The sequence below is a fragment of the Antedon bifida genome, chromosome 9 (assembly GCF_963402885.1).
Source record: "Antedon bifida chromosome 9, ecAntBifi1.1, whole genome shotgun sequence".
NCBI classification, from domain to species: Eukaryota; Metazoa; Echinodermata; class Crinoidea; order Comatulida; family Antedonidae; genus Antedon; species Antedon bifida.
In genome coordinates, this window is record NC_136234.1 from 10,261,757 (window position 1) to 10,289,684 (window position 27,928).

Genomic DNA, 27,928 nt, shown 5'->3' on the forward strand with positions numbered 1-27,928 from the left:
AATATCCCGATACCGTAAATATTCAAATAGTAACCCCCCTTCAAATAGTAACCCCACCTTATAAGTCAATCTATGATAATAACCCACTACTCTAATAGTAACCCATGGGGGTTACTATTAGAGTCACAAAATCTTATTATTCAGCCATATTTTGAAAATAAGGAGATAATGCATGTTGATTTAGGGAGTGGGGGAGGATTGAGTGAAAAAGAAAGCTCTTTTTCAAATCTTATAGAGCGAGATTTCGACTTTCTCCACTCTATCTTCATCTTCTAGAAATGTAGGTGTCCATACACTGCGCAAAATTCCAACGATGATGGTGGGTAAATGACTTTTGTAAAAATACAAAAACTTTAGTCCAAATGAATGGGAAAATTCCTAAATGATAATTATATGTAACTACTGTGGAGCTTTTCGTCAGAGAATTGAGTAACTCAGCAGATCAGTTTGCCGTCTGACGTAATTTTGTACATTGTGGCTTAAGTACATTGAAAAACTTTTTCCGCAAGTAATTCTCGGGTGGGACCTCAGGGCCGGCCACGATCACCTCCAACTCGGAAAATGTTAGGCCTTAGTCTTACCAAATATCAGAGTAGGGCAAACATCTGACCAATTCCTAATTGAGAACATCATGTGAAACTTAACTTGCCATAGATAAAAACTCCTTCATCACAATGACATCACTAGATATACAAAATTATTATTGTCAAACCCCATTCTGCGTTTTGGGATCATCAATCAATTATTAAATCAATCAATGATGATTTTAATGATGAGATTTAATAGTAAAAGAGAGGGCGCTAGACCAACAATTATGTGTTCTGTCAAAGAACTTATAACACAAGAATCTCCTGTTCTTCAATTTGCATTCAAAACACAGTATCGGAAGTACAGGGTTAAAAGGTCAAACTGGGCGACGCCATTTCACAGCAGAGCCATATATAGAGAATATATATATATATTCTATATATGGCTCTGTTTCACAGCATGGAGAAGCGCCCCCTCCAAACTAGGAAGTCAATTACTCTACCCCCATAGAGTATTAGCAGATCCCCTCTATGGTTTTGACTTTCTAATTTGATGCGGGCGCCCTACTCCTCAGTCAATTACTCGACCCCCCCCCCCTAGAGTATTAGCAGATCCCCTCTATGATTTTGATTTTCTAATTTGATGCGGGCGCCCTACTCCATGGCTCACAATGGCGCCACCCAGAGCCATATATATAAAGAGTTACGACATTGAAAATTAGAAGCCATTTTTGTGTCAAAGAATTCGCACGCTGAGGGCGCGCGCGTCTCTTTTGTATAGCGTTTTCCTATAGTTCATGCATTATTTTTAGATTTTTTTGTCTATGAAATAACGCTTATATTCCGTTTTTATTTTAGTAATTATTTTTATTAATGGTATTAATTTGGTAACATATATATATTGTGTCTATAATAACAAAAGAATAAATGCTAGGGCCTACATGCAAGTCAGGATACATCAAAGCATGAACCAATACAAAAAACACACAAATTCACCCCTCTTTTTATGCAGTATATGGCTCTCTGTGTGTTTTTGACACAAACTTTCAGAGACTCGTTCATCATTTCATTTGTAATAATTTGCCTTTATTGTTTTAATTTTGTTCATACCCTATTCAATATATTAACAAATATATCCACAACACTTTATTATTTTATTTAGTCATCAAAGCATGCATTATGAATTGAAAATATTACATAATTGTTATTAATAGGACGTAGTTATGGGATGTTTCGTTCCAAAATCAATCAATCGAACTTTATAATGTACTAGCGCACGCGCGCGCAATATTCTTTGCCGCAAGTACTTCTGTACGCTGTGCACATCGATATTTCACCGTAAAATGTGCAATTACATTTTTTTAAATATAAGAAAAAGTTTAAAGTATTTTCTTGCTCCTATGCTTTACATGCATTAACGGAGACAAGTTTGACACAAATTGATCTGCATATCACGTGACTATAATCCAATGTCGTAACTCTTTATATATATGGCTCTGGCGCCACCCATAGCTCTATTCTATCCCACAATGCCTTTCGAAATTGTTACGCGCTTCGGACGAACAGGAGATTCTTTGTGTTATAAGTTCTTTGGTTCTGTGTTGTTTCTTTTCATCGACAAGAAATTGATAGTTTCTGGTTTATCTAGCTTAATCTATTAAATTAATGAATCTTTTTTGCTGTTTGTAGTTCGGACGTTAATATGGAGAAACCTCAAATAATTGTTCATTTGCAAAAATCGTTAAATTACACTTTATTTGACACAAAATGGATCCCTCGTAGTGCCAAAATGGTTGTTCTAGGCAACCACCCACGCGGTACAGGAGTGATGCAGGTTTTTGAGCTTTCACACGGTCAAGTCAACCTTATACATGATGTAAGTGGAGGCCTAGGCTAGGTCTAAAACACATTTTCACTTCAGTGCTTACATCAGTAATGTAATGCAACCGATTTCATATTTTTATTCCATCATGTTTAGGGTTTAAACAGCACTTTAACCAGCATGCAGAGGTTTTTTTATACCTAACTTAAAAAAAACTTTAATAATTAAAATTAATTTGATGACATTTTTTGTTGGCTTCTTTAATTTAGTAGGTTGATACTATTACAAACAGTTCTAGCCTATAAAATACATCCGGACCTGCCTCCTGAACCTGCCTGGTGGCCTGCTCCGTTACAACGTGGACAATGTTCTAATGTGATGTAAATTGGATGCTCATAATTAAATTGGTTAATTAATTAAATGTTTTGCTCTACTCTGACGTAATTTGTACTTTATACTAAGTACATTTGAGAATACTTGCGAAACAATTCGTAAGTAGTTCTCGGGTGGGACTCGAACCCACGACCTCCAGATCACTAGCCTGGCGTTCATACCTCTAGACCACCGAGCTTGCGCTGCTGGCTAGTGGTTAGATTCTAGCCCAAGCAAGCAGCGGGTACTGCACCAACAGGATTGTAAGAGTAGGGCAAAACATCTAATTACTCAACTCCCTGACGCAAAACTACAATTACAATCTTAAATTGGTTAAATTAAACTATGAAATTACTCATTCAAAATTCAAAATCAGATCAGTGTTTCAATATAGGCCTATATTCAAAATTGCGGCAACCATTTGAAACACCTTGGTGGTCGTCGGTCCTAGAAACCATCGATTCTGTGGCGAGGTGGGGAGTGAAAAAATGTTTCATTCCTCCATGTGCACAATGAATTGACATGACCTAGTGGTTTGGTCGTCTGTCGCAAATCGAATACTCCCAATAAAGACTTATGTCTTTGAATAGTACTGTATCAATAATACATTAACGGTCCCATCAATACTGCAATAATTGAATTGTATTTTGGTCTTCAATAGACCTTACCTAAACCATATATAATCTCAATTGTGTGAAAGTGCATAGCACCAACCAAAATAATAAATATCCCTTTCTTCATTCAGTGAACAGTAGTTTTATTTCATATGTATGTATTTCTGTATGTTTTTGATTACCACCAGTAAGAATTAAAAACAAAAGCTTGTACTATTCCCTAGGTACAGTACAGTAGGCCTAATAGGCCTAAATTATAAGAAAACTGATAATGTTTGTCTTTTATTTTTTCACTTTTACAGATAGAGAAACCAGCACAATTCAGGTGTGGGACATTTGGAGCCAGCAATTTAAGTCAACATAATTTAGCTACAGGTGATTTTAAGGGAACTCTTGCAATATGGTAAAGTTACTGTTTTGAAATCTTATTTTCAACTAGTTATGAATCACATCATTGTATTTTTTTTACAGAATCTGTGCATTTGCAGTATGATTTTTTTGTCTGCTAAAGTAAATAGTACTTAGGTCTTATTTCTGCTGCGAAAAAATATGTTTAATAACTGTGTGAATAAATAAACCGGTTAAAAACTGGAAAGAACAGAAACAAAACCCAATTGATTTGGTGTTTTTTTTATAGAGGTGCTGTCTGTTCTCATGCCCATCCCGACAGCCCTACACACCTCCCCACACCCAAACCAGAATATACCCTTGAATATTATCAGTGATAACCATCCTCATTATTTGCATAAAATAATACAGTTAAAAAAATATGTTGATCAAAATTGAAAATCAACACCTGTATATCCTCAAAATAAAGTACAGTATTATATTATATACTGTATCAATAATACATTAACATCAATACTGCAATGATTGTATTTTGGTCGTCAATTAAACCAGTATTCGAAAATAAAATAATTTATTTATAAAAGTATGTGAAATATTTGTTATTTGTCTATAATTTTTGTTTTTCCGTATAATTTTTTTTCCCCTAGAAATGATTGTGCTACTTTTATACATCTCTACATTCATTTTAAATATAAAATACAAAATAGTAAAAGTATTTTTTTATTGATGTTTAGGAATTTGGAGAACACAAAAGAACCAACATTTAGTACACATGCACATGATGAAATTATAAACTGTATAGATGGTGTAGGTGGTTTAAGAATTGGTGAAGGAGCCCCAGAGATTGTCACTGGTAGCAGGGATGGTAAGTTTCATATTTAATGAATCTTCTTTCCTAGGCCTCGGCATGGGAGTGTGATCACTCTCCCCTTAACACACTCCTAAAATGCCCTCCAGGTATGCCATTGTTAACACTAAAATGTGGTAAACTTCTACATACCAAAAAAGACACAGCATGCTTTCTGTTATTGCGATCTTTTATTAAATTATACAAATGTTGATGCGTGTCGAATCTACTCGCGGTTGATATGTCTTAAAGATGTGTCAACCCGAGTCCTAGACCTCTAGACCTACACTTTTCGATAACAAGCTTGTGAATTTTGTAAAAATATATGAACATAAGACTGAGAGTAAAAATATTGCCAGATTTTGATTTAAAGTACACTATATAAAGTATACTAAATAACATTTGTATAATTAAATGTTTATAATTTAATAATGTGTATTTTTATAATTTAACAAATACGGTTAGGTCTTGTGAAAGTGTGGGATCCAAGACAAGCAAATAAGCCAGTGGCATGTATGGAACCTGCTGGTGGTGAAAACAAACGAGACTGCTGGACTGTAGCTTTTGGTAAATATACATTTCTGGTAGTCCTCTATTGTGAAATTTATATCATAGTCACTAGATATAATCTATCCCAAAATGTTTCCCTTTTATGCAATCAGTATTATTTGATTGAGAGGCTGATTCACTTTTGAGATCTTTGTTGTTGTTCTCTGAGCTGTTTCAATTTATTGCTCTCTCCATATAAAACAAAGCAGACAAAAATCAATAAAGAATACAATAAAGTAATATAATTTGTTATTGAGTGAGTTCTTTTTTTTCATTCTTGCTGGGGGTGCTCCGCGATTGGGCCAAATTAGATGAACAAGTGCCCTAGTCATTTCTTACTAATACACATTGTGAAATTGTGTTTTAGGTCATGCTTTCAACCAATCAGATCGCTGTGTTGCAGCAGGCTATGATAATGGAGATATCAAATTATTTGACTTGCGTGCAATGAGCTTACGGTGGGAAACAAATGTCAAGAATGGGGTAAGACAAACAATATTAAAGCATTTTATTCCATTCAGTTTGAAAAGTGGAAAAAGTCATGGATTTGTTTTAAGAATCTGAAAGGTCAACATGAAAGGCATTGGTTTCCAATCCATTGCCTCCAAAGTTCACATAACTAAAAGCAACTTAACTGAAATGAAGTAGTTGTGCGACTGTCGAGCTTGCTGAACAGAATGGAACTAGATGTACGAGCGCTTATGTCGACACTGGAACTGATTATATCTAGTCATGGTTACCATGCACGACATGATTAGTATTAGATTAGTATGCATGAACACTTACATGGAAACATCAAACTTATCTCTACTTGTCACGGTTACCCATACCGCATACGTGATGTGATTAAAAGTTTTCGGTTGTGATCAGTTCTGAAAAAAAATAGAACATGGGCAACTGAAAGGATGTCGACATTTTGTGTGCACCTGTCAGCACACAGAGTTAAGTTGCGTTGTGTTCGATTTTGACATTTACTGTGGGTCATTGCTATTTATTCTCAAATGTAATATATTCAGAAATGTTTTATACAGCACAACCTGTACAGATGATAAAATGTTTTCAAAATTTTTTTAACAATTAGAATATTTCTCATTTTAAAGTTTTATCTTTATTGCATATTTAATTTGTAAATTTTTTTTAAAGGTATGCAGTTTGGAATTTGACCGCAAGGACATTAATATGAACAAGCTGGTAGCCACAACTTTAGAATCTAAATTTCATGTTTGGGATGTACGAACACAACATCCAAGTAAAGGATTTGCACAACTTACTGAGAAAGTGAGTCTAGACTATTACTGCCTCAAGTTTAAAGACACCTTCCCTACGTTTTTTAGATCCAATTTAAGATCACAAACTATATTTAATGTAAAAATAATACTATATGGTCCTATTGCGATAACTTTTATTTTATACTTTTTTTTTAAATGGTTAAAAATGTGAAAAATAAGTCGATTCTTATAATTATAGCGGCCCGCTATAAATCCCAAAATGCATTGCGCGCAGATTGATATTTCTGTTTTTCTTCTGTAATTCACCCACTTTTCGATCGATCTTGAGGCCAAAACAAATGGAAGACTCCTAACTTTTCAGCGAAAAAACCAGGTTTTCCCCAATTTGTATCAACGGAGTCTGGCAAAAACAGAAAGACAATTAATGCAGCAGCTATACAATGTCAGGCTAGGTATATATCTAGCGTACGGTGTTCGTACGTTACCGATGTTTACCAGCTAGGCCTAAAAAACTAAGCCTAGGTAGGCTAGGCCTAAAGACCGTCCACGAGAGATCAGTCGCCGCGAGCTACCTAGGTAGTGCATTGTTTCTCACTTTTTATCATAGTTTACCATAAAGCGTACATTTAAGACAAGGAATGACCTGGTTTAATGTTTTTAAAGTAATATATATGTATTATTTTTACAAAACGTCACAAATTGTAGGGAAGGTGTCTACGTATGAAAAATATGCATACAATTGGTTTTTTAGTTTTTATGTTGTTTTGATTTCTCGACATAATATTACTATTTTTTTGATTGATGTTAGTATTATATTTAATTATCTATTTTATAGATTATTCAATATAGTAGTACTTTACTTATTATTTCATGATAATGCATAAAAATAAGTTTAACTCATAGAATGGTGTTATACTTTCAGGCACATAAATCAACCATTTGGGTAGTACGTCATCTACCTCAAAACAGAGACGTCTTCATGACATCTGGTGGATCTGGCTCAATTTATTTGTGGAAATAGTAAGTAGTAGTTAAGACACATTCCTCTCTGATCATGACTACCATACAGATATAAATATATACGTATTTCATTAATACTTTTGTATACAGTACTTTTAAAATTCTAATTCAATATTATGAAATAAAAACCAAGACATTTGGAATACTATTTAAATTTTATATTCATTCATTCATTCAATCTTTTATTTCGAAATCTCTGGTCCATAGAAAGTAAAAATTACATATAAATGAAATAAAATAAACAAGACTAATTACTACTACTCATCTCAGGATGGCATTCCACCTCATCAGCATCTTCGACTGAACTAAGACGTTGCTTATAATCGTTGAGACTAAAACATTTTCACTTGCATTTAGTCTGCCCATCAGGCCATATACTGATTTTTTTAACAATTCATAAAAGGAATTATTTATTATTATATATAATTAAGTGTATAATTTAGAATATGGGGAAATTTCACATCTGCCCTATTTTGCTTTTTTTAAAATGTTAATCACCTTCCTTCCCTCTATAAATTGTTCATGTACTGTAGACTTATTATCATCAAGATCATACAGATCTAAACATTTTGTCAAAAATAGCCATAAAACACAACAAAACATTGAAATCAGGGTGAGTAATAAATTGTTGCCTTTTTTCAGCAACTATCCCTCCAATAGGGTTACGAAAGATGGCAATGATGTTGACATGGGAGTAATTGGGACTGTAGACTTACAACAGAATGTTGTTCTATCTTCTCAACCAATCGCAAGCTTTGACTGGAGTCCTGATAAAGAAGGCCTCGCTGTTTGCACCTCTTTTGATCAAACTCTTAGAATACTCATTTGTACAAAGCTCAATAGAATTTAAGGTGATTGCTGTTGTTGATGTCAACATGTTTGGATTATGATGCAGACTGGCCTTATATGACCTGTACATATAACTGTAAGGAGTTGCTGTACTGAAAGCTTAAAAGCTACAAAGTGAAGGGTTCCCTGGTGAAGCTACCTGTTCGAACAGATAAAGAGAGGAGGTATCTTTGATATTCATATCTGATATTAATATCTGAATTGTGAAGAAACTGTACAGATTCATGATTGTGTATTATTTGTGCATATGAATTTTTTTAAATAAAATATTGTTCAGTCTTTTAGATGTGTGTGATATTATTTGGGTAACATTATTCTTTTTTCTCAAACTATACATATAAAGATATCTATTTTTTAACAACTTTATGTCACAAGGCCTGTGCATTATGTTAATGTGTGTGGCTGTTCCTTATTGATCACTCCATCTTGATGAGATATTGCATCAAAACATATTTCACCCTTTTACCAAATTGGTTCATAGATTTGTAAACAGTTGGAATGACTCATAGTTACACTTTATAAACACTTACTACTCTGAAAATGTTCCCATGTGAAATATTTATTACAAACCCCAACAGAAGAAGCACATGTACATAACAAGTACCATTAGGAAACTTATTTTACAAAATAATGGTTAGAAACTGGTAAACATACACACATGGAATATGGCATGGAATAATCTTTTAATTTATATAAAAAAATCTCCTTTATTGCCTTTTATTGGACAAGTTTAATTGCTAAATATTTTTGTAATTATGTTATCTGTACCTTAAAATCAACGAAGGGCCGTTTCCCAAAAAAATTGTTTTCTTTAAAATCGCATTGCAGATACAAGTTGTACCAGTATTTGACAATCAAAACTGGAATCAATTGGGATTTTTAAAACCATATTTAAAATCTTAAAGATGATTTTGTCTTTTACAATACAATACGGTATTAAAATGTGTGTTTTCTTGCTCAATAGAAACGGGCCCAAAACGTGTTATCACGTAAAATAAATAAATCTAAACTATAAACAATAAATATGATCATTCTACATTGTACAATGTCTTGTAATTAAAGATACCATTATACTTTGAGATAATATTGAATAATTGGTCAAAATTTTAGCGAGGGCCTAGCATGTCCTCGGGACAAACCCACTCATTAAACTGAGTTTCAGTTACAATACCTAATTTAAGCGCTGCTTCCTTGAGTGTACTACCATCTTTATGTGCCAACTTTGCAATCTGCCCTGCTTTATCATAACCCACATGTTTATTTAATGCTGTTACTAACATTAATGATTCATTCAGATATTTACTAATCTGAGTTGTATTTGCTTCGATGCCCTGCACACAGTTTTTACTGAATGAAATACAGGAATCGCCAAGAAGACGTACAGATTGTAGAACATTTGCCACAATCATCGGTTTGAAAACATTCAGTTCAAAGTGACCATTAGAAGCCCCTACGGTAACTGCTGTCTGGTTGCCCATCACTTGTGCTGCCACCATTGTCATCGCTTCACATTGAGTAGGGTTCACCTTTCCTGCAATGAAATTTAAAAAGAAATTCTCAACCTGTATAAAAAATCACCAACATGCCATTTATTATTAAATGGGCATGGAAAAGAGAAGGGAAAGCAACAATGGAAATGCTTAGTTTATTAAATCCTGTATTACTTTTGTTACTTTATATTTTGTAATGTACATGATTTAGTAAATAAGCCTTTGTTACTGTATATCACTTTTCTGTTACTTCAATATTTTAATTACTTTTTTATTCATACAAATTATTTTAGTTGGATGGTTCGCCCTACTCAGATACAGTTGTACTGAATGCCCATATTGAAGCCACTCGCACCTTACAGAGCACTAACATGCCATTCATACCTCTACACCACTAAGCTTGCACTGATGCTTGCAAATGTTTTAGCAAGGTACTGAGCATTCAGAACAATCACATCAAACAATCTGGCATGTAAAATGTCTTTGTAGTAATTATCATAAACTATCAATTCATTAATTGAACAAAAGAACAAAAAAATATAATGCAGTAGATTATATACTGAGAATATTATTCTTTTAAATGCAACTATAAAAAAATGTTGAATTATAACTTTTTAAACAGTGACACCATTCTTGAATGGTTTGATGTAATTAGCACTGACCTGGCATAATGCTGCTTCCTGGTTCGTTCTCAGGGAGTAATAGTTCACCAATACCACAGCGTGGTCCAGATCCAAGAAACCGAATATCATTAGCAATCTTCATGAGGCTGCATGCAAACACATTTAAAGCACCATGTACTTCAACTAACACATCATGTGCAGCAAGTGCTTCAAATTTGTTAGGTGCCGTAACAAATGGTAAACCTAAAAAAAGAACAGAAAAACTTCAAAAAGTCTCCTTAGTGGTTGTATGTGGAGATCTCCATGGTGTGAAGTGTAAAGTAAAGAAATGTGGATTGGCCATTTTGATGGCCATGGCAGCCACAGTGCATCACCTACAGGATCATACAGGACTTTATGTACATGGGACTAACAGCTTAAAATCTGAAGGATGAAGCAATGAAAGTAAATTATTTGCCCAATGTTTTCAAATAAATGTATACATTAATTTTAAATTGTAATGCTATAGTGAGTTACAGTTACAATTTCATCGAATATTGCACAAAATGTTAAAGCTACGATTCAAGCTGTGGTGATTTTTTGTTTTTTTTATTGTATTGTATGAACACTTTGTGCTCCCCTTGCTCTGCCCCTGATACTGTACAGAATTGCCAACAATTCAATAAGAATTCATATATTTTTATTAGTCAAATATTATTCAATATGTTTGTAGGCAAAGTATAAACACTAGGCCTATAACAGTGTTTTCCGATAAATCATAATTAGATATTCTTGCAAGAAAGGCTAACCTGTGTAATGAGATATTTGATCTGCAATTTTTTCAGCAAATCCAATCCTTGTGTTTAATCCAGTTCCTACAGCAGTACCACCTGTAAAAGTATATGAAAGAAACATGGTTATCAAAATACTGTACTTACAGAGTAGTGTATAACTTTAAAAAGGGTTATTATCATGCTCAACATGCCAAAAAACTCATAAAACTCTTAAAACAAAACCGCCCCAAGATTGTCTCTCTCATACAGGTAAGTGTCTACTGTATTTCCATTCATTTTTATTATTTATTTATTTCATTTCAACACATACATAATACAAAATTAATAGATAAAGGTAACGTAACCATTAAACAAATAAAAAGAAACACAATATAATACTCTCTCAAAACTAAGAGAGTATTGATATAAAAGAAAAATAATGTATCGCAAAATTACACCTTATAATAATCATTTTGTAAATAATAATATGGTTGCCTTTTATTTTTGGTAAATGTGAATTAAGTGATTATAATTAAAGATGTATTGTCCCTTTGACTAATTCCAAAAAAAACAAAAACAATTCGAAAAAAAGTGGGTCATTTTAAAGTATCATAATAGTTATTAACTTTTACCAAAAATTAGTCGAAAAAAAAATCATTTAACTGAAATACGGACGTTTTTTTGTTCAAAAAATAACTTTCCTAATTAGCATCATGCATAATGCATACTCACGGTTTGAAATCTTTGTTTACTTTCTCTCGCGACGATTTTCCAGACGAAATGTAATCAAATTAATTTAGCTGTTAATTACTTAAACTTGTTGTTTTTGGCTTGAATTTTCGACTTAAAGTGAATAACTTTAATAGTGAATAACTTTAATATTACTTTGATATGGCCAATTTAAATTCAGAATATTTTGACCTTCATTTTTTGTGTTTCAAGGGACAATACATCTTAAAGTAATTGTTCTTTGATTTTGCAACTAAATATGTACCACTTTGTAATTAAAAATATACCCCTTTTACACCGCCAGTAAAAATGCGGAGTTGATCCGGAATTGTATAACCTGAGTCGTACCCGGGACGCAAAAATGCGGAAATGTAGGCCGGTGTAAACGACGTAAAAAGTTACCCGGGTCGCTGAATCACCCGGGTAAGTGATGCGGAATGTATTCACCGTCAAGTCAACCCGGGATGCACCCGGGATGAACCCGTGTTTGCGGTGTAAAACGCTCAGCGTATCTTTACCCGTTTGTTTACTATCCTCGCTTACTATAGTATTTAATTTACATAGAATTAAGATAAGATTGATTTTGTTTATTCGCTCATTTATTAAATAAAACTTATGGTTATTTATTATTCATTTTTATTTCAAGATATTATTCTTCACGAGTAGGCCCAATTTTTGTGTGTATTGCCATAAAACAAAATTGTAGGAGGTATAATGAGCAGACCGTTACTAGGGTCTCTCTTCGTGCGTGAGAGGGCGATATTTCGAATGATCTAGAACATTTACACGGGTTGGTATTTTGCAGTGTAAATACACGAAACCCGTGTCATTCCCGGGTTAATGAATCAGGTGTGAAATGGAAATTTATCCGGACACGACCCGGGTTTGTTATAAGCTCGGCGGTGTAAAAGGGGTATTGTTTGTAGGTAGTGTTTGCATCACTGTGTGTTTTTCCAAAACCAAAACATATACTTTCTTTGGTGATAATTAAGTTATTGTTGATATTTCGATACATTATTGTTTTACATTTTCCCATATTTTTTTTACTAGATCACATTCAAAGAACATATGTAGCAGCGTTTCCTGCCTTTCCTTGCAAAAACTACACATTGGTAAATCGACCTTTGACATCTTAAATAGCATTGTATTTGTATATAGTCTAGGACCTATATATATTAAGCATCTTAACCATTAGACCACACATGCTTCATGGTTGAACAACCCTTTGCAAAAAAGCCGTATACGATCCGTATACGCTGAAAACGTATACGACGTATACGGATCGTATACGATTTCACTGTTTACATTATTTCCACTCTGTTGCTCCACAAAGAGTTGGCGTCGTATACGTTTAGCATACGTAACGTATACGTTGTTTATTGATGATAAGAATATCGTATACGGGACGTATACGAATCATATACGAACAAACTAGGCCATTTTATAAATTATAATAGTAGTAATGAGTAAAATAGAGCTAAATAAAACATTTAGATTGTCATTACAACATATACGTACGTAGGCTGCCTCTCTGGCCTAGCTAGCACCAGCCACTAGTCTAGTAGTAGTATTAGTAGTATAGGAGCTAGGACATAATTAGACCATATTTATTTCTATTTATTAGATAGCCTAGGCTACCGATAGAATTCAAACAACGTTTTTCGCAAGTCAATAAAATACGCTAAACAGGTATACTACTATTAGGTAGGCCTAGAAAGGACAAGACAAGGGGCCATTTTCACGATGTTGTTTGCAGTTTTCCTTTATAAAATATGACAGAGGTCAGTAAGTTCAGCCGCCGACGACGACCGAGCGTCGCTCGGTTGCCTACAGTTGCAACTCGTGGTCGACTCGGCTCTCTGGTGGCCAATCATGCATATCATCGGGTACGTCGTTCAATCTTCTCAATTCGTCACACCACGTGCGAGCTTTGGGTGGTCAAATTACATGTTTATGTTAAGCGATATTATTCCGCGACATGTGTTGTAGTATAGCATGGAGATGGAGTAACAATAATTTGGCAAATAATGCCGAAGAGGAAAACCATGATCCAAAACAGAAGTGGGATGTGTTGATATGTACATTAATATTATATAATAATAATTATTTAACGATGAATACAATCGGATTTTGAATATGAAGTTGAATTAAAAAAAATTAAAAACAAAATTAGTGGTTATAGTAAATACAATTATATCGAATTTCAATTTTTTCCCGGTTAAACGAATTGAATTGCTTTCATTTATCTCAGCGGTATTTCTGCTTGGTGATTAAAAAATCATAAAACATGTCTTTAAAAAATAACCACCCTCAACTGTAAATAACAAATTAAATAAGTCTACTAAACATTGTTGATTTCCCATGGACCCAACAATACCCCCAAGTATTTCATTCATAATTGTTTATTTGTAACAGTTTATTTTAAATCCTTGTCCTTTGTTAATTCAATTGTGTGACAATTAAATTAGATTGTACATGCTGATGCTGTATATTATGTAAAAAGATGAGTCATGTTTATCAGATTCTTGAAAAAAATCAAAACTTTGAATTCTCTCATTTGGAGTTAGACTCGTACTACATTAATTAAAATGATAAACAAATATCCAGCAGCCGTGTGTACAGAGGGGGCACAACAAAACTATTAGCTACTAATATTGTACACAATTTATTACATCCTTTTTTAAGTAACACATATTCAATATTATAGTAAAACGTCTATACGTTAATACGTAGTTACGAGGCGGTATCCTCGCAACAACTAGGCCTCATAGTTGTTTACCACTCCAACACATATGATATGAATAAAGCCTATCTTATTAAATAGTATCTCGCGCCCGCGCATATGCAACAAAAAGTTACAAAGGTTCACTTATTTATATTAACGATTTTTTTTTTTAATTTACGAATTAAATAAATAAAAATATAATTAAATACCGCTTGGCCTGTCAATGATGGAGGCATAAAAATGGGGGCGTGGGGTACCTTTTTACCAGGGAGATGTAAAATAAGTATTTAACATTTACCTGGTTTTACTACGTTTGCGTATAATTTATCATTTGGATTTTTTAAGTTACATGTAGGATATGTTAAATTGTCCCATCCCATTTTTTAATTTTTTATGGCGAGTTAAAACCCGTAGCAAAAAAAATTCCGTTTGATAACAACAATGATGATTGAAAATGAATGAAATCTGATCCATCCATGTGATGCATGCAATGCAGCACACACACCAGGCACGTTTTGGGCGAATTTATTTGGATCATTCCATATATATAATAGGGAGCCACATGTATTCTACATTTTTATTACATCGTAATTTATGGATTTTACTTAGTCGTTTTAAATTTAATATACTGCGGGTCCAATTTAATATTTATTTATTTATTTCCAAGTACATTAATATTAATTAAAGCACTTTCAAATTAATAACAGCACATTTTGTATGATTCACTTATTAATGGAACGTACCAAAGGTAAAGAAATAGCAGAGGGGATAAACAAGACGGAACAGCCTGGGTGGGTTTTTATGCTTGATAGAAAAATAACGTCTTGTAAAATACAGCACCAATTTTTTTCATTAGCGAAAACTATGAACTAAATCATCATAGGGAATTTAATGTACATATACCGACTAAAAAAAACAAACAAATTGTACACTAATTATTGAAGTCAAGATGCTCCTGCCATCGTAAACCATGCGTAAACGTATGCTATCGTCGTCTTGTAAAAAGAGGGACAGTCCCTTTTCACTTGGTAATATGATGCAGTTTGTATACACGCGTACTCGTATCGTATACGGATCGTATACGGATCGTATACGGATCGTATAATTAGGAAATTGTTTATAAATGATCGTATACGGTTCGTATATGTTTATTATGCGGGCAGGAACTTCCGAATTGACGTATACGTTTCGTATACGAAATGGACTTCCTATACGAAACATATACGAAACGTATGTAAATCGTATACGTTCGTATACGGCTTTTTTGCAAAGGGCTGGGTCAGATTTGTATGCATTTAATTTAGGAGAGAATATCTCAACTGTTATTGGATAATTTGACCCCAACGAACAACATGGAATGTGTGCCAAATTCGCTATCCGGGACGAACATGCCCAAAATCGGGGTCAAAAGTTAAAAATGTGTGGTTCTTATATCTCGACAACCACTTAAAAATAATAAAAATATGCACATTTTCCATACAATTAGCTTCATAATTAAAAATGTTCAATACAAGTTGGGTAGCAATGGGTAGCATATTGTGTATGCTTTCATTTGATACCATACAGTTTGTCCATTGGCATTTTAAAGAATAATTTAACCCGAAAATGTGTTTTTTGGTCATTTTTGGGTCAAATGTCATTAAAAGCATTTCCGGTCATTTTTTCGCTAAAAGTTGTGCTAGACCGAATATAAATATGTATATTCTGAACAATTTGACACCAAAAGAACACTTGAATTATTTAATATTATAAATAAACCAAAATAAATTTACACTATTTAATATACTAATTTTAGTAAAAAAATAATAAAATATGCAAATTTTTTACAAATTTAGCATCATAATTACAGATTTTTAATACAAGTTGGGTAGCAATGGATAGAATATTTTATGGGCTTTCATTTGATACCAAATAGTTTTTCTAAACACTTAAATTATTTAATATTATATAAATAAACATAACAATTACGCTACCAAATATTCATTTGATACCATACAGTTTGTCCATTGGCATTTTAAAGAATAATTTAACCCGAAAATGTGTTTTTTGGTCATTTTTGGGTCAAAGGTCAGTAAAAGCATTTCCGGTCATTTTTTCGGTAAAAGTTGTGTTAGACCGAATATAAATATGTATATTCTGAACAATTTACACCAAAAGCAAATATGTACGACAAGTGGTTGTCAAGATATAAGAACCACACATTTTTAACCTTTGACCCCGATTTTGGGCATGTTTGTCCCGGATAGCGAATTTGGCACACATTCCATGTTGTTCGTTGGGGTCAAATTATCCTATAACAGTTGAGATATTCTCTCCTAAATTAAATGCATACAAATCTGACCCAGGTCCTAGACTAATATATATATATTTCCATTTAGTTAGCTTTTGGGCCAGACATCACTGCATTGTGCATGTTTGTATGTGGTATGTCACTCTTCCCTCACAAACAAATCTGAATTACCTTCCCAGTACTTATAAAATACCGGTACCCATTTTTGTCACCTAAAAAAGTAATAATAAATAAAGATTGTGCTCCAGGACTCAACACTGAAGTGACCGAACTGGTGCTTAACCCACAACCTCTAACCACAATGTACACTATGTAGAAACTTATTGTACATAATCACCTGCAGCTAACTGATAAAGTCGAGGTAATGTTGTTTTAACTCGTTCAATCCCATACTGCACTTGTGTCGTATAACCACTGAACTCTTGACCTAGAGTTAAAGGTGTTGCATCCTGCAAAGTTCGAAATATACAAATGTACTCATAAGTAAAAAAACAGCAATCAATTAAACTAAACATCAATCTGTTAATGAAGGGACAACAGATGTCAGATTTCTTGTACAGTTTGTGTTTTATACTACAAAAGTGTTGATTCTGAATGTAAACTTGATTTAAATGCATACTGTAGTTTGCCAATTGTCTAGGGTAACCTTCAGAGCCTTGTCAAAATATTTTGAATTATAATTTTATGAAACAATTACACTTTCCAATAAAAATGAAATTTGTTATTATAGAATAGTTTTTTTAATTTGGTGTATTTTTATTAACAATTGTTTGTTCCATGCTATTTTTTTAATTATGTTTTAAAATTATTAAGCATAATGCATGTTATCTAGATGTTCAGTATAAATCAACATAGTTATAATTCTTTTTATTTTCGAGTATTACCAAATCAAATTATTATTACAAAACATGAAATAAAAAAAGAGACTAAAAAGATGGGCAAGGGCAGTGAACAGAATCACAATAACAAAACACTGTGATCAATATCGTTTCCGGTTACATACATAATCAATAAATTAATTAAAGATATTGTCCCCCTAAAAAAATAGTTTTCTTCCAATTTTGTGTTGAATCTGCCATTTTAATATCATGTAGTTATTTGCTTTGACCAAAAACTGGATCAGAAAAAATTAATTCAAAGTAAAAAATGCTTAAATTGTCTGCGAGACAATGGTTTTTGGTTAAAATTAACCATTTCTTTTGTCTTTTAATAAGTAAAATCATTTTTGTTTTTTTTGTTTTTTTTACAGAATGGCCTATTTAAAGTCTGATTTTAATAATCTTTATTTTTCATGTTTTTTGGGGACAATACTGTACATCTTTAGATTAACTAATATCACCTGTGTGTGAGTTCGTCCTATTTTTATAATTTCTTCGAATTCTTTAGATTTCTTGTCAAGTTCATTCATAAGTCGTTCCATTGCAGGAAGCAGGCAATTTGTTATCTCTATGGCAACAGCAATATGCATTGCAGTTGGAAACGTGTCATTAGAACTCTGAAAATGTAAAATGCAATAAATGATAATTTACCTATTTAATTCAAGTTTATTTAATGACAGGGGGGGGGGGGGCAGATAAACTCATGGTTGTTCTTCTTGGGGCTGTGGACATAAAGCAATTTTTAACAATATTTGTACAGTATATAATATCTTCATATTTTCTCATCTTTATCGCTTTTGAATTTTTAATATATCACAGGGCAGTTAAGAATAAGTTATTTGTAAAAGTATCTCTTTGGAGATCAAACTTCGTTAATTAGTGTATTAAAAAAACGAGGCTATATCAAATTGATTTCTGTTGCTAATGCATACAATTGAGAACTACAGTCTGCATTGCTGTTCCGCTGTACCACACCAGGGTGTTGCTATCCAATCAAATTTAAAATGGTTAAGCAGAAGTTTCCAAGTTTGAATCTCAGTTTAGAATTTCTTCTGTTCCTGTAAATGTATGTTAATTAATTTTATTTTTAAGCGATTGTAGGGATGGATGAATGAATGTCAGCTATGAAATATTCCAGGCTAGCTTTTTGTTCATTATTATACAGCTGGTAAAGTGAAAACTGGTTTGAAAAGCTTGTCTTTACCTGGCTTTTATTGACATCATCATTTGGATGTATCGGAGACTTGCTTCCCATAACACCGCCCATCATTTGTATAGCACGATTACTAATTACTTCATTCACGTTCATATTGGTTTGAGTTCCAGATCCTGTCTGCCAAATTACTAATGGAAAATGCTCTATCAACTTTCCACTTGCAACCTAATGATAACACATGAAAGAAATTGATTACTTATCACAGTGGAAAATCTGCTTTAAGGGTGAGATCATAAGATGGTGAACTACAAATAAATATAAAGAATCTTACTTCATCTGCGGCATCCATAATAAACTTAGCCTTTTCATTATCAAGTCCAAATTCTTTATTCACATAAGCAGCTGCTTTCTTAAGAATTCCAAATGCTTTTATTAAGGGAATCTGTGAAAATGGAAACAAGTTTGGTATTAAAACATCAGTATCAGTATTTTTGACAGATTAATATATTATTATATTAGTCCTCCACATTTGAAAAATCTTGGATCCAGTCCTGGAGAGAACTGCATATATTGCAATATTTCTTCTATCAAACTCTATGTGACAAAAATATGTGATGTGCTCATGTACATGATGACGTCATATCACTACCATATTTTGTTGTCAAACTGGTTTGATATGCGTAGACAGAGCTTTAGTTGATCAACCCTCTTTAAAGGCAACTTTTTCAATGCAAAAATTTCCCCCGAAAATGTATTTAAATTTGTGGCATTTTGCATTGGTTTTTCCAGAGTATTCCATAAGCACCATGATATGAAAAACTTTTTTTTATATATTCTGTTTTGGGTTTATCCAATTTAAAGACACCTTCCCTACGTTTTTTAGATCTAATTTAAGATCACAAACTATATTTAATGTAAAAATAATACTATATGGTCCTATTGCGATAACTGTTTTCATTTTTAAATGGTTAAAAATGTGAAAAATAAGTCGATTCTAATAATTATAGCGGCCCGCTATAAATCCCAAAATGTATTGTGCGCGGATTGATATTTTTGTTTTTCTTTTGTAATTCACCCACTTTTCGATCGATCGTGAGGCCAAAACAAATGGAAGACTTTTCAGCGAGAATACCAGGTTTTCCCCAACTTGTATCAACGGAATTTTGCAAAAATAGAAAGACAATTAATGCAGCAACTATACAACGTCAGGCTAGGTATATAGCTAGCGTACGATGTTCATACGTTACCGATGTTTACCAGCTAGGCCTACAAATCTAAGCCTAGCTAGGCTAGGCCTAAGACCGTCCACGAGAGGTCATTCGCCACGAGGTAGTGCATTCTCACTTTTTATCATAATTTACCATAAAACGTACATTTAAGACAAGGAATGACCTGGTTTAATGTTTTTAAAGTAATATATATGTATTATTTTTACAAAACGTAAATACATCCTTTGATCTTTTATTGTATGTGTCTAGTTTGGGTGTACATAGTTCATTTGGATATGGTGGTACTTGATTATGGAATATTTTATATAAAATTTTGGCTATCCAGTCAAGTTAAGTTTTGCAGGGCTTGTGTACTTGAATCGTATTTCCTTGTTTTTGTAATAATTTTGGCTGCTCTGTTTATCAGTTTGGTCAGTTCTATAATCAGTTTGTTTTTTGTTGTTCTGAAGTTAAAAGATTTTTCTTCATTTGACAAAATAAAGGACCAAACGTAGAATCAATAATAGCTCACATTATTGTTATTATTTTAACATTAGTACTATAGGCCCACTGTTCAGCAAACTTAAAAAATGTTACAATAACAGAAAGGAAACAATTGTGCAAGAATTATGTTTGGATAAGAAAATATTCTAAATTCATATTGTTAGTACAAAATATGTCTATCATTTAGAATTGATAAGCCGGCATTGAATGCTGATGTAATGAAGGTCATAAAGAATTTACCGGCATTCGCTCCCTTTCACCTCCGATGTCAAAGTTTATGAGTGATCTGGCAGTATTGGCACCATAGTACTTGTTATCGGGAACTTGTAGATCTCCAAATCCATCTCTCTCAAACCTAAATGTTGTCTACGTTTTTAGATATAAACACAGAATTAGTATACTGTCATAAGAGGGCATACTCTAATTAATTAAATATAAATCAATTAATTATTATGCATATATAATTTGTAAAAAATAAAGTTTACCATACTTTTTGCAGTGGCTCAATATGCTTTAAACAAATTGTAAAAAAGGGCCACATGCGTAACATGAGACAGTTATGTACGGAAATAGAGGATGCCATTTTGTTCCCTGGAAAAAATTAAATGCTTGAATGGGGGAGGGAGGAAAAATACCTTTTGTAATGCGAACAGTTAGCTAACCATATTGGACACTCATGCAAAAGCCTGTCTTATTTCTATATTTAGTCAATACATTTTGTACATCTGGCATGCATACCTACCGAAGCCGTGGACACTTTTTGTATACTTTTCCACAATTTATAGTGTCAATTTAACAATTGATTTATATATGCGGCACATTTGGCAACTTTTTTCTCTAATCATTGATTTTTTTTTACATTCACAATGCGGACACAATTATTTCACGGTTGATATATTTTTAGCAACGCAGTTTCTTCATGCAAGTTCATGCACTCAAAAAAAGGCTAGTTTACTTCTTTTTGGGGTATATAAAGGCCTAGTTGAAGTAGACCTAGTAGTTTATTATGAAAATACAATAACCTATAATAATGTTAGAGCAAAAACTAAACACCACCAGATAGAAACCACCAGACCAGATACAGATACCTACCAGAGCAACAATCCTACCACCAGAAGAGAGCAGCCACCTGCTTGGAATTGATTACAAATTGCAAATTTTAATTCTTTCAGAAACTGAATGGATGCGTTTGATCATCATACAGTAACGAAACGAACGCGTCGTCCGTGGTCCCGATCTTCTGTTCTCCCTACTATCTAGCTCTCTAATATAACAGAGACTAGGTCTAACTGGTAGGCCTAGCTAGCCTACTAAATAGGCACATAGGCCTAGGCTAGCCAGCTAGAGGCTAGTTAGAGCGGTCCAGCCTACTAGGGAGGCTAGGCCTAGGCTAGGCCTAGGTTCTAAATGTCTTCAGTTTTTAAACTAAGGACACTTATAAATAAAAATTAAATATTACACTCTTTTACTATATATGCATACCATTTTTTGCGTTCGCGCACTTAAATTAGTCGGTTTGTTTACACCTCGTAAAACACAAATCAAGAAGCGACGGGAGCCCAGCAAATTCATCCCGATATTGGCTCAGCTCTGCTCTCTTCCCATCAGCGCGTGTACATTCCGTCAACTGTGGGTATAGACCGTCAACCGTCGTTGTATTTTACATTTATTTGAAATAAAGCATGTAACTTTGATAGGTTATGTTTATTATATGTATTTGCAATTCATTTAGTAGGCTGACAGTATACGACAGATATCTGAAAAGTGCGTACGTAAGACCACATATAAATCTGTTACTGTAGACTATAGTCTTCTTGTGGTTTATGTAAAATAAATATAATTCAAAGAAATTATAGTCATTCAGTATATTTTGTACCCACCAGTACACAATACAAATACTGAAAATATCAAGAACCGTCGATAGGCCTATAGAATGTCATTAAATAAAGAATAACTTATTTTATTTCATTTTGTTTAAATTATTTTGTTTACCTCGTCTCAACATTTTTAAACAGAGAAGAAATTTGCCGTATTTAAATATGCCCGGTAAACCGATTGAAATTATAACCACCAAAGCTCTATAGAAGCTAGAGCTTACATGGTTTCTCCCACCTGCGTACGGCCCTGATCTTCATGTGGAAATATTTTCCGATGGTAAAACTGAATTGAAGGATCAGGACTTGGATAGGCCTATTGTATGACTTTAGGAATGATTTAATCGGGGATTAAATAGAACTTTTTGTTACCTGAAAATTAAAGCACTCGGTATCTATATATAAATTATGGTTAATTCTGACATAGGCGAGCACAATGCAAAAACTTCGGTACAAATCTCCGCCTTGGATACCTACCTTATCTATCTCAGATGTACCGCGAAACGTAGATTTGATAACATTAATGTGCAGTTCGACGCTATTTTTCTATATTTCTATCTTAGCAAGATATTATAAAGAGTTTTTTAACAACATTTATGATTTCAACAGTAGATTTTCTAATCAATTTCAATTCTTGGCGGTCAAGTTATTTCCGGGTTTATGATAAGTTCACCTTGCTTGCAGCAACTTGGTTTCAACTATTTTCTCTCTTTTATACACAAGGGAACAGTTAAAATAATAGATTTGACCCTAAAGGTGACTGGAAACAGGCACTTTCCATCAATCAATACAGTGTCCCTTTGGAAGACGGAAGAAAAAAACAGATACTATAGTAGGACTGGAGCTTAAGTTGGCCATTAGTCATAGCCATTTTAGTTTTTTGTTTATTTTAGGAACAGACCGCGCGTGTGAAAGGTACAGTAGTTAAAAAATAAAAATTATACTGCAAATTAATAAAGATCAAATTAAATATACGCCATAAAGAATCGGAATATATTGTGGGGAATAGTATTATAAAATTACATTACATAGAGAGATTTGATGATAAGACATTAATCGAGTGAAATCCTGATAGCTGAGTTTTATTAAGTAAGCTGGCAGGAATAACTGTAGGCTATCTGTGTCCTGTTAGGACCGAGATGTCTGCCCATGTTGCAAGCCGTAATGTCTTCTTTCTTGGGCAGAAATGGCCCACTCTGTCACGGCAGTTAGTTTCAAAAGATGTTTAAATTAAATAATGTATTAATACTTATTAGGATGATATTTATTTGAATAATAATCTATAACAATATACTTTAAAATGTTATTAATCATCAAAGACACTGTGAAACAGAATAGTTTAGTTTTACGAATGTCAAGCATTTTCAATAATGGTAACCGACAGAAAACGTAAAAGAAGAACATTATTATTCCGAGAACCATCGTCTACACTTCCTAGAGGGGGAGCGAGCGAAGCGAGCTCACCCTCTAGTTAGACTTAATTTTGAGAATGCCTACTGTAACGTCGTTTATTCTAAAGAGGAAGAACCAATTACAAGAGTCTTAAGAAAGAGGCCTACTATGGCAGCAATGCCTTCTACAACGAGCAGCAACTCATGACCTCCTCGAGAACAGCTAATTGTAGTTGAAGTACGTAAGCTCATAAGTTTCGAAAACGTGTGCATCTACTTCAATTTTACATTTATCTATGATGTGGATACTCTTTCTAAATATTTTTTAAAATTTCGTTAAGGATAGTATTGGCCTACTTGAAGGCATTCTTTAAGTTGAAACAGAGCTAGTCACTCTAATTAAGGTCAAAGAAGGATTTTTCTAAACGCTCTGTTTAAAATTAGAATTATTTAAACGATGAAATATTAATGCAGTTTTGTTGCTGGGAATTAAGTAGGCCTACTAAAGTAGGCTATAATATTATTTGAATAATCCAGCTTTACTAATATTCCATTACACGAACGCTCAAAGAGCCTAGTTAAATTTATCTATGTTTTTGTTCACAATAAACGCCGTTTTGCAATTTTTAACAACTTCTGACAAATTCTGGAAAAACAAAAATAAATATTTCACCTATAAAAAGACAAGATTAAATTAACATTGTGACTTTACTTTTTTGCTTTAAACTACAGTTTTTTTTAGATCAAATTGAATAACTATTGTGTGACATGGCATACTTAGCAACAAAAATGTTTAGGCCCTATAAATTATTTCAGGGGACAATAATATCTGTGATCAAAATGATCACAATACATAGGCCTACCGGTAGATCAAATTGGTCGTGCTGGAATCAATGTTAAGTCTTTTAAGAGCTTGCTTTTTATATTATATATAAATTAGTTAATTCAGTATACGGTACGTCAAGGCACGATAAAACAACTGATATTTGTGTAGGCACATTTTTATTTCACAATTATTAAAACTAATTTTTATTGAACGACCTTTTTAGAATATAGTACATGCAGACCTGTTATATTTATTCAATGGACTACGTATTGACGTATGTCTTAGGTCATACATTTCTGCACGACAACTAAAGTTTTGCATGAAAAGAAATTACACATATTATTCGATCATTCTATTGCCACATTGCTTCAGTTCAATAAATAATGTTAATCTGGTTCTTGGTTTCTGGGCAGATTCATCACTCAAAGGTCACAACATCATTCCCGTCATGCTTGAGGGAAAACATTGTTGAAGTTATCATTGAATTTGTATTTTAGTGCCCGAAATTGCTTTGATGGATGAGTTTTTGCCATTGATGAAAAAAATTACAATAATAACATAAAAAGACATTTTTTTACTGTGGAAACACAACGTAGCTGCTCTAGAAAGCTCAAGGCCCAGTGATCGGCCACTGGCCCGTCCCCCTAAATCATGGTTGCTGCGACTCAAACAAGCTCATAGGCGTATGGTTATTGTAAGGGTATTTAAACTTTAAAAAGTCCAAATATGTTTAGACTCAACAGAGCTAGTGAGGAATAAATATTTCCGATGAAGCGGGAATATTGAAGACCGCGCCAGCGCTGTACTTTGAATATTGATGGAGCACTACTCTTTCAAAATATTATAAATAGGCCTAAATAAATGTTTTTAAACAACTATATCGACAGTCATCTGTTGCGGTAAGTTAAATACGCAAACTTAGGTCAATGTAATCAATAAAGCTTCCATTCATGTTTTTTTTTATGTAATCAATATCTCTTCACTATGGCAACCCGAATGCAATTCTCTCGGAGAACTGTGTTCAGAACGATTCTGACGGGATTTTTAAACTATATAATAATAATAGTATTGTCAATTTTCAATAGACTATTTTACTGTTCACTTAACTAAATAATCAATGCTACAATGCAGTAAGCATAATTGTAGGTCTAGACTATGAAAACAGCGTTTTGATGTATCCAAGGATGTATAGCAACTTTGCAAAGCGGTTTTGTATTTTATTTTAAGTTTCTTTATTTATTATTACAATCAAATTATGCATTTTGATGATTTCTCCGTAAACTGAATTAGTTGAAGAAATCTTGATTTAGAGAAAGATAAGAATTCAGACTGCATACACTGTGTTCAGCAATCAGGAATTCAATTTCATTTAATAGAATAATAGTTTCTTTACAATTTCTATCGATCTCACAGCTTAATGTTATTCGTTGACTAGCCACACGACCAGACATATTTCTTACAGTCTTTAGAAATCTGATAGTCGTATAGTCAAGATCCACATTGTCTTCATATCTCTTTAGATTGCTATCGTCGTTAAATCTCTTACGACGATGGTTAAATGTTTAATGGTTTTCGAACACTTGAATCCAATTATGACAAAGAAATTTGTAGTGTCATAAATGGTCACCACTTCCATCATTCCACGTACTCTTCTCTTCATGTGTAGCAATATATCAAAGACATGATGTTAATTAATTGGTCAATTAATGTTAATGTTGACATCAGAACTTACAGTATTGATGGATCGATCATGTGAAACTTTATAAACCTGAATCTTCATGCAATGCAGTAACTCCATGCGAAATTGAGCCAACGATAACGTGTAGATTATAGGGTTCAAAACAAAGTTTAAAACTGATATGTCTAAAGTTATCAGAAAAATGTTCGATCCGAAATTAATATTTCCATAAATAGAGATAAGCGTGAGGAGAAGTATCGGCACAAAACAGAGAACATATGCAGTACTTACTGCTAAAAACACTTTCAGGGTCTTGGCATGGATTGATGGTGGTGAGGGTTGTGTCTCCGGGGACGACACAGACCTCTGGTTTACTAGGCGTTCGTATAGGATGCTACCATATACAAAAATCATTGTTATTAGAGTTGACAGAAATAACAGCAGGAAGCAGGCAGCTGATATGGGGTATAATATTGTTAAGTCTGTAATTCCACATTCTACCTCGGTTTCACCTGGAATTGGAACATATAATGGTGCCTGTGGATTTAAAAGAAAACCAATTATCCATGAGGATAAAATCATTAAAAGAGTTCGTTTCGACGTGTAGTTAACTTCAAACCAAAATGGCTTTATGATAGCGAAGTACCTTTCTATCGTAATAAACAGTAGATTTACAGTAGAAACTGCAGATATACTCCAGTTGATGCTAAAAAGTTTGCAATATATATGTAAGCCAGATGCGTCAATAAGTAAAATATGCAGACAGAAAACTAAACATCCTGATGCATCGATAAATGATTGATTGAAAATAAACCATCGCGTACTCTGGCGCATTGATGTCACCCTGTTGATGACCATAAGCACAAGGATATTTAGAATTAAACCGATGCCAGAGAAGCCGCATCCGATGTTAACGGTAACCCAACTTGCGTCCGTCAAATTCAAATCCATTTTCAGATGTCAGGAAGAATGAAATCGTGTTCATGTATTATTGTTGCATTAAATAGAAAATAGTTTGAAATGTTAATGGTGCTACTATACTGGCCAATCACAATATCCGCATCTGTTTTACCCTACGGTGTTTTTAATCATCATCATACGATGAATATCAATTTGTGTGATTACTGTACATTAAGATATGCGTAATTTGCTGAAATGAGGATCAATGAATAAAACACAGCAGCTGCAGTAATCTTCTTCTTTACTTTATTATGTTTTAGTTCAAAATTTGGAAAATCTTTTCCGTATTGGTTAGAACGACCGGTAACCTCACACTTCGTTACTACTTAGATGAGAGAACGTTTTTTCTAGACGCCCAGGGATAGCATCTGATGATGCGTTTTGGCCGGTCGGTTCTTTTGTCAAAAAATTATCTGAATATAGTGGGTTTATAGACCATAATAATAACAACTTTATTTAAAAACGGATGCAACACTTGAATCACCAGATTGATGTTTTTTACAAGGCCTACTGTAAAACTATTTAAACAAGTTATCATTTAGGCCTACAGTACATAATTTATGATTAAACAAGGCCAACAGCCATTAAGTCGCGTGCTACAATGCATAGTGATACCGGACCGACAGACAGACAGACCGACAGACAGACAGACAGACAGACCGACCAA

At 33.4% G+C, this 27,928-nt stretch overlaps 2 protein-coding genes and 1 non-coding gene across 3 annotated transcripts; 1 reads left to right on the forward strand and 2 right to left on the reverse strand.

The window, feature by feature from the left end:
- Nucleotides 1-2,070: 2,070 nt before the first annotated feature.
- On the forward strand, nucleotides 2,071-8,461 carry LOC144852807 (dynein axonemal assembly factor 10-like). The gene is made up of 8 exons (XM_078710786.1): nucleotides 2,071-2,403; nucleotides 3,638-3,738; nucleotides 4,418-4,548; nucleotides 4,996-5,097; nucleotides 5,447-5,562; nucleotides 6,223-6,357; nucleotides 7,231-7,328; nucleotides 7,971-8,461. Exons 1-8 carry the CDS (start codon nucleotides 2,230-2,232, stop codon nucleotides 8,176-8,178), a joined length of 1,065 nt encoding a protein of 354 aa, XP_078566912.1. The 5' UTR covers nucleotides 2,071-2,229; the 3' UTR covers nucleotides 8,179-8,461.
- Trnat-agu (transfer RNA threonine (anticodon AGU)) lies at nucleotides 2,846-2,920 on the reverse strand. The gene has a single exon. It is a non-coding gene; the product is annotated as a tRNA-Thr (tRNA).
- A 255-nt stretch (nucleotides 8,462-8,716) lies between the features above and the next one.
- On the reverse strand, nucleotides 8,717-22,115 carry LOC144852805 (fumarate hydratase, mitochondrial-like). The gene is made up of 9 exons (XM_078710785.1): nucleotides 22,015-22,115; nucleotides 20,773-20,898; nucleotides 19,152-19,262; nucleotides 18,869-19,045; nucleotides 18,126-18,281; nucleotides 17,124-17,235; nucleotides 11,079-11,159; nucleotides 10,330-10,533; nucleotides 8,717-9,708 (listed from the first exon to the last, which is right to left on the reverse strand). The coding sequence occupies exons 1-9, from the start codon at nucleotides 22,102-22,104 to the stop codon at nucleotides 9,284-9,286; spliced, it is 1,482 nt and encodes a 493-aa protein (XP_078566911.1). The 5' UTR covers nucleotides 22,105-22,115; the 3' UTR covers nucleotides 8,717-9,283.
- Between the last annotated feature and the right edge of the window lie 5,813 nt (nucleotides 22,116-27,928).

Bases quoted from the DNA above. Each gene is read 5' to 3' on its own strand.
- LOC144852807 (XM_078710786.1), top strand. From the start codon at position 2,230: ATGGAGAAACCTCAAATAATTGTTCATTTGCAAAAATCGTTAAATTAC. The intron at 3,739-4,417 runs GTAAAGTTACTG...ATTGATGTTTAG, and splicing joins AAGGGAACTCTTGCAATATG to GAATTTGGAGAACACAAAAG. The intron at 6,358-7,230 runs GTGAGTCTAGAC...TTATACTTTCAG, and splicing joins TTGCACAACTTACTGAGAAA to GCACATAAATCAACCATTTG.
- LOC144852805 (XM_078710785.1), bottom strand. From the start codon at position 22,104: ATGAATTTGCTGGGCTCCCGTCGCTTCTTGATTTGTGTTTTACGAGGT. The intron at 17,236-18,125 runs GTGATATTAGTT...CGAACTTTGCAG, and splicing joins TAGGACGAACTCACACACAG to GATGCAACACCTTTAACTCT. The intron at 10,534-11,078 runs GTTAGCCTTTCT...TTCTTTTTTTAG, and splicing joins TCAAATATCTCATTACACAG to GTTTACCATTTGTTACGGCA.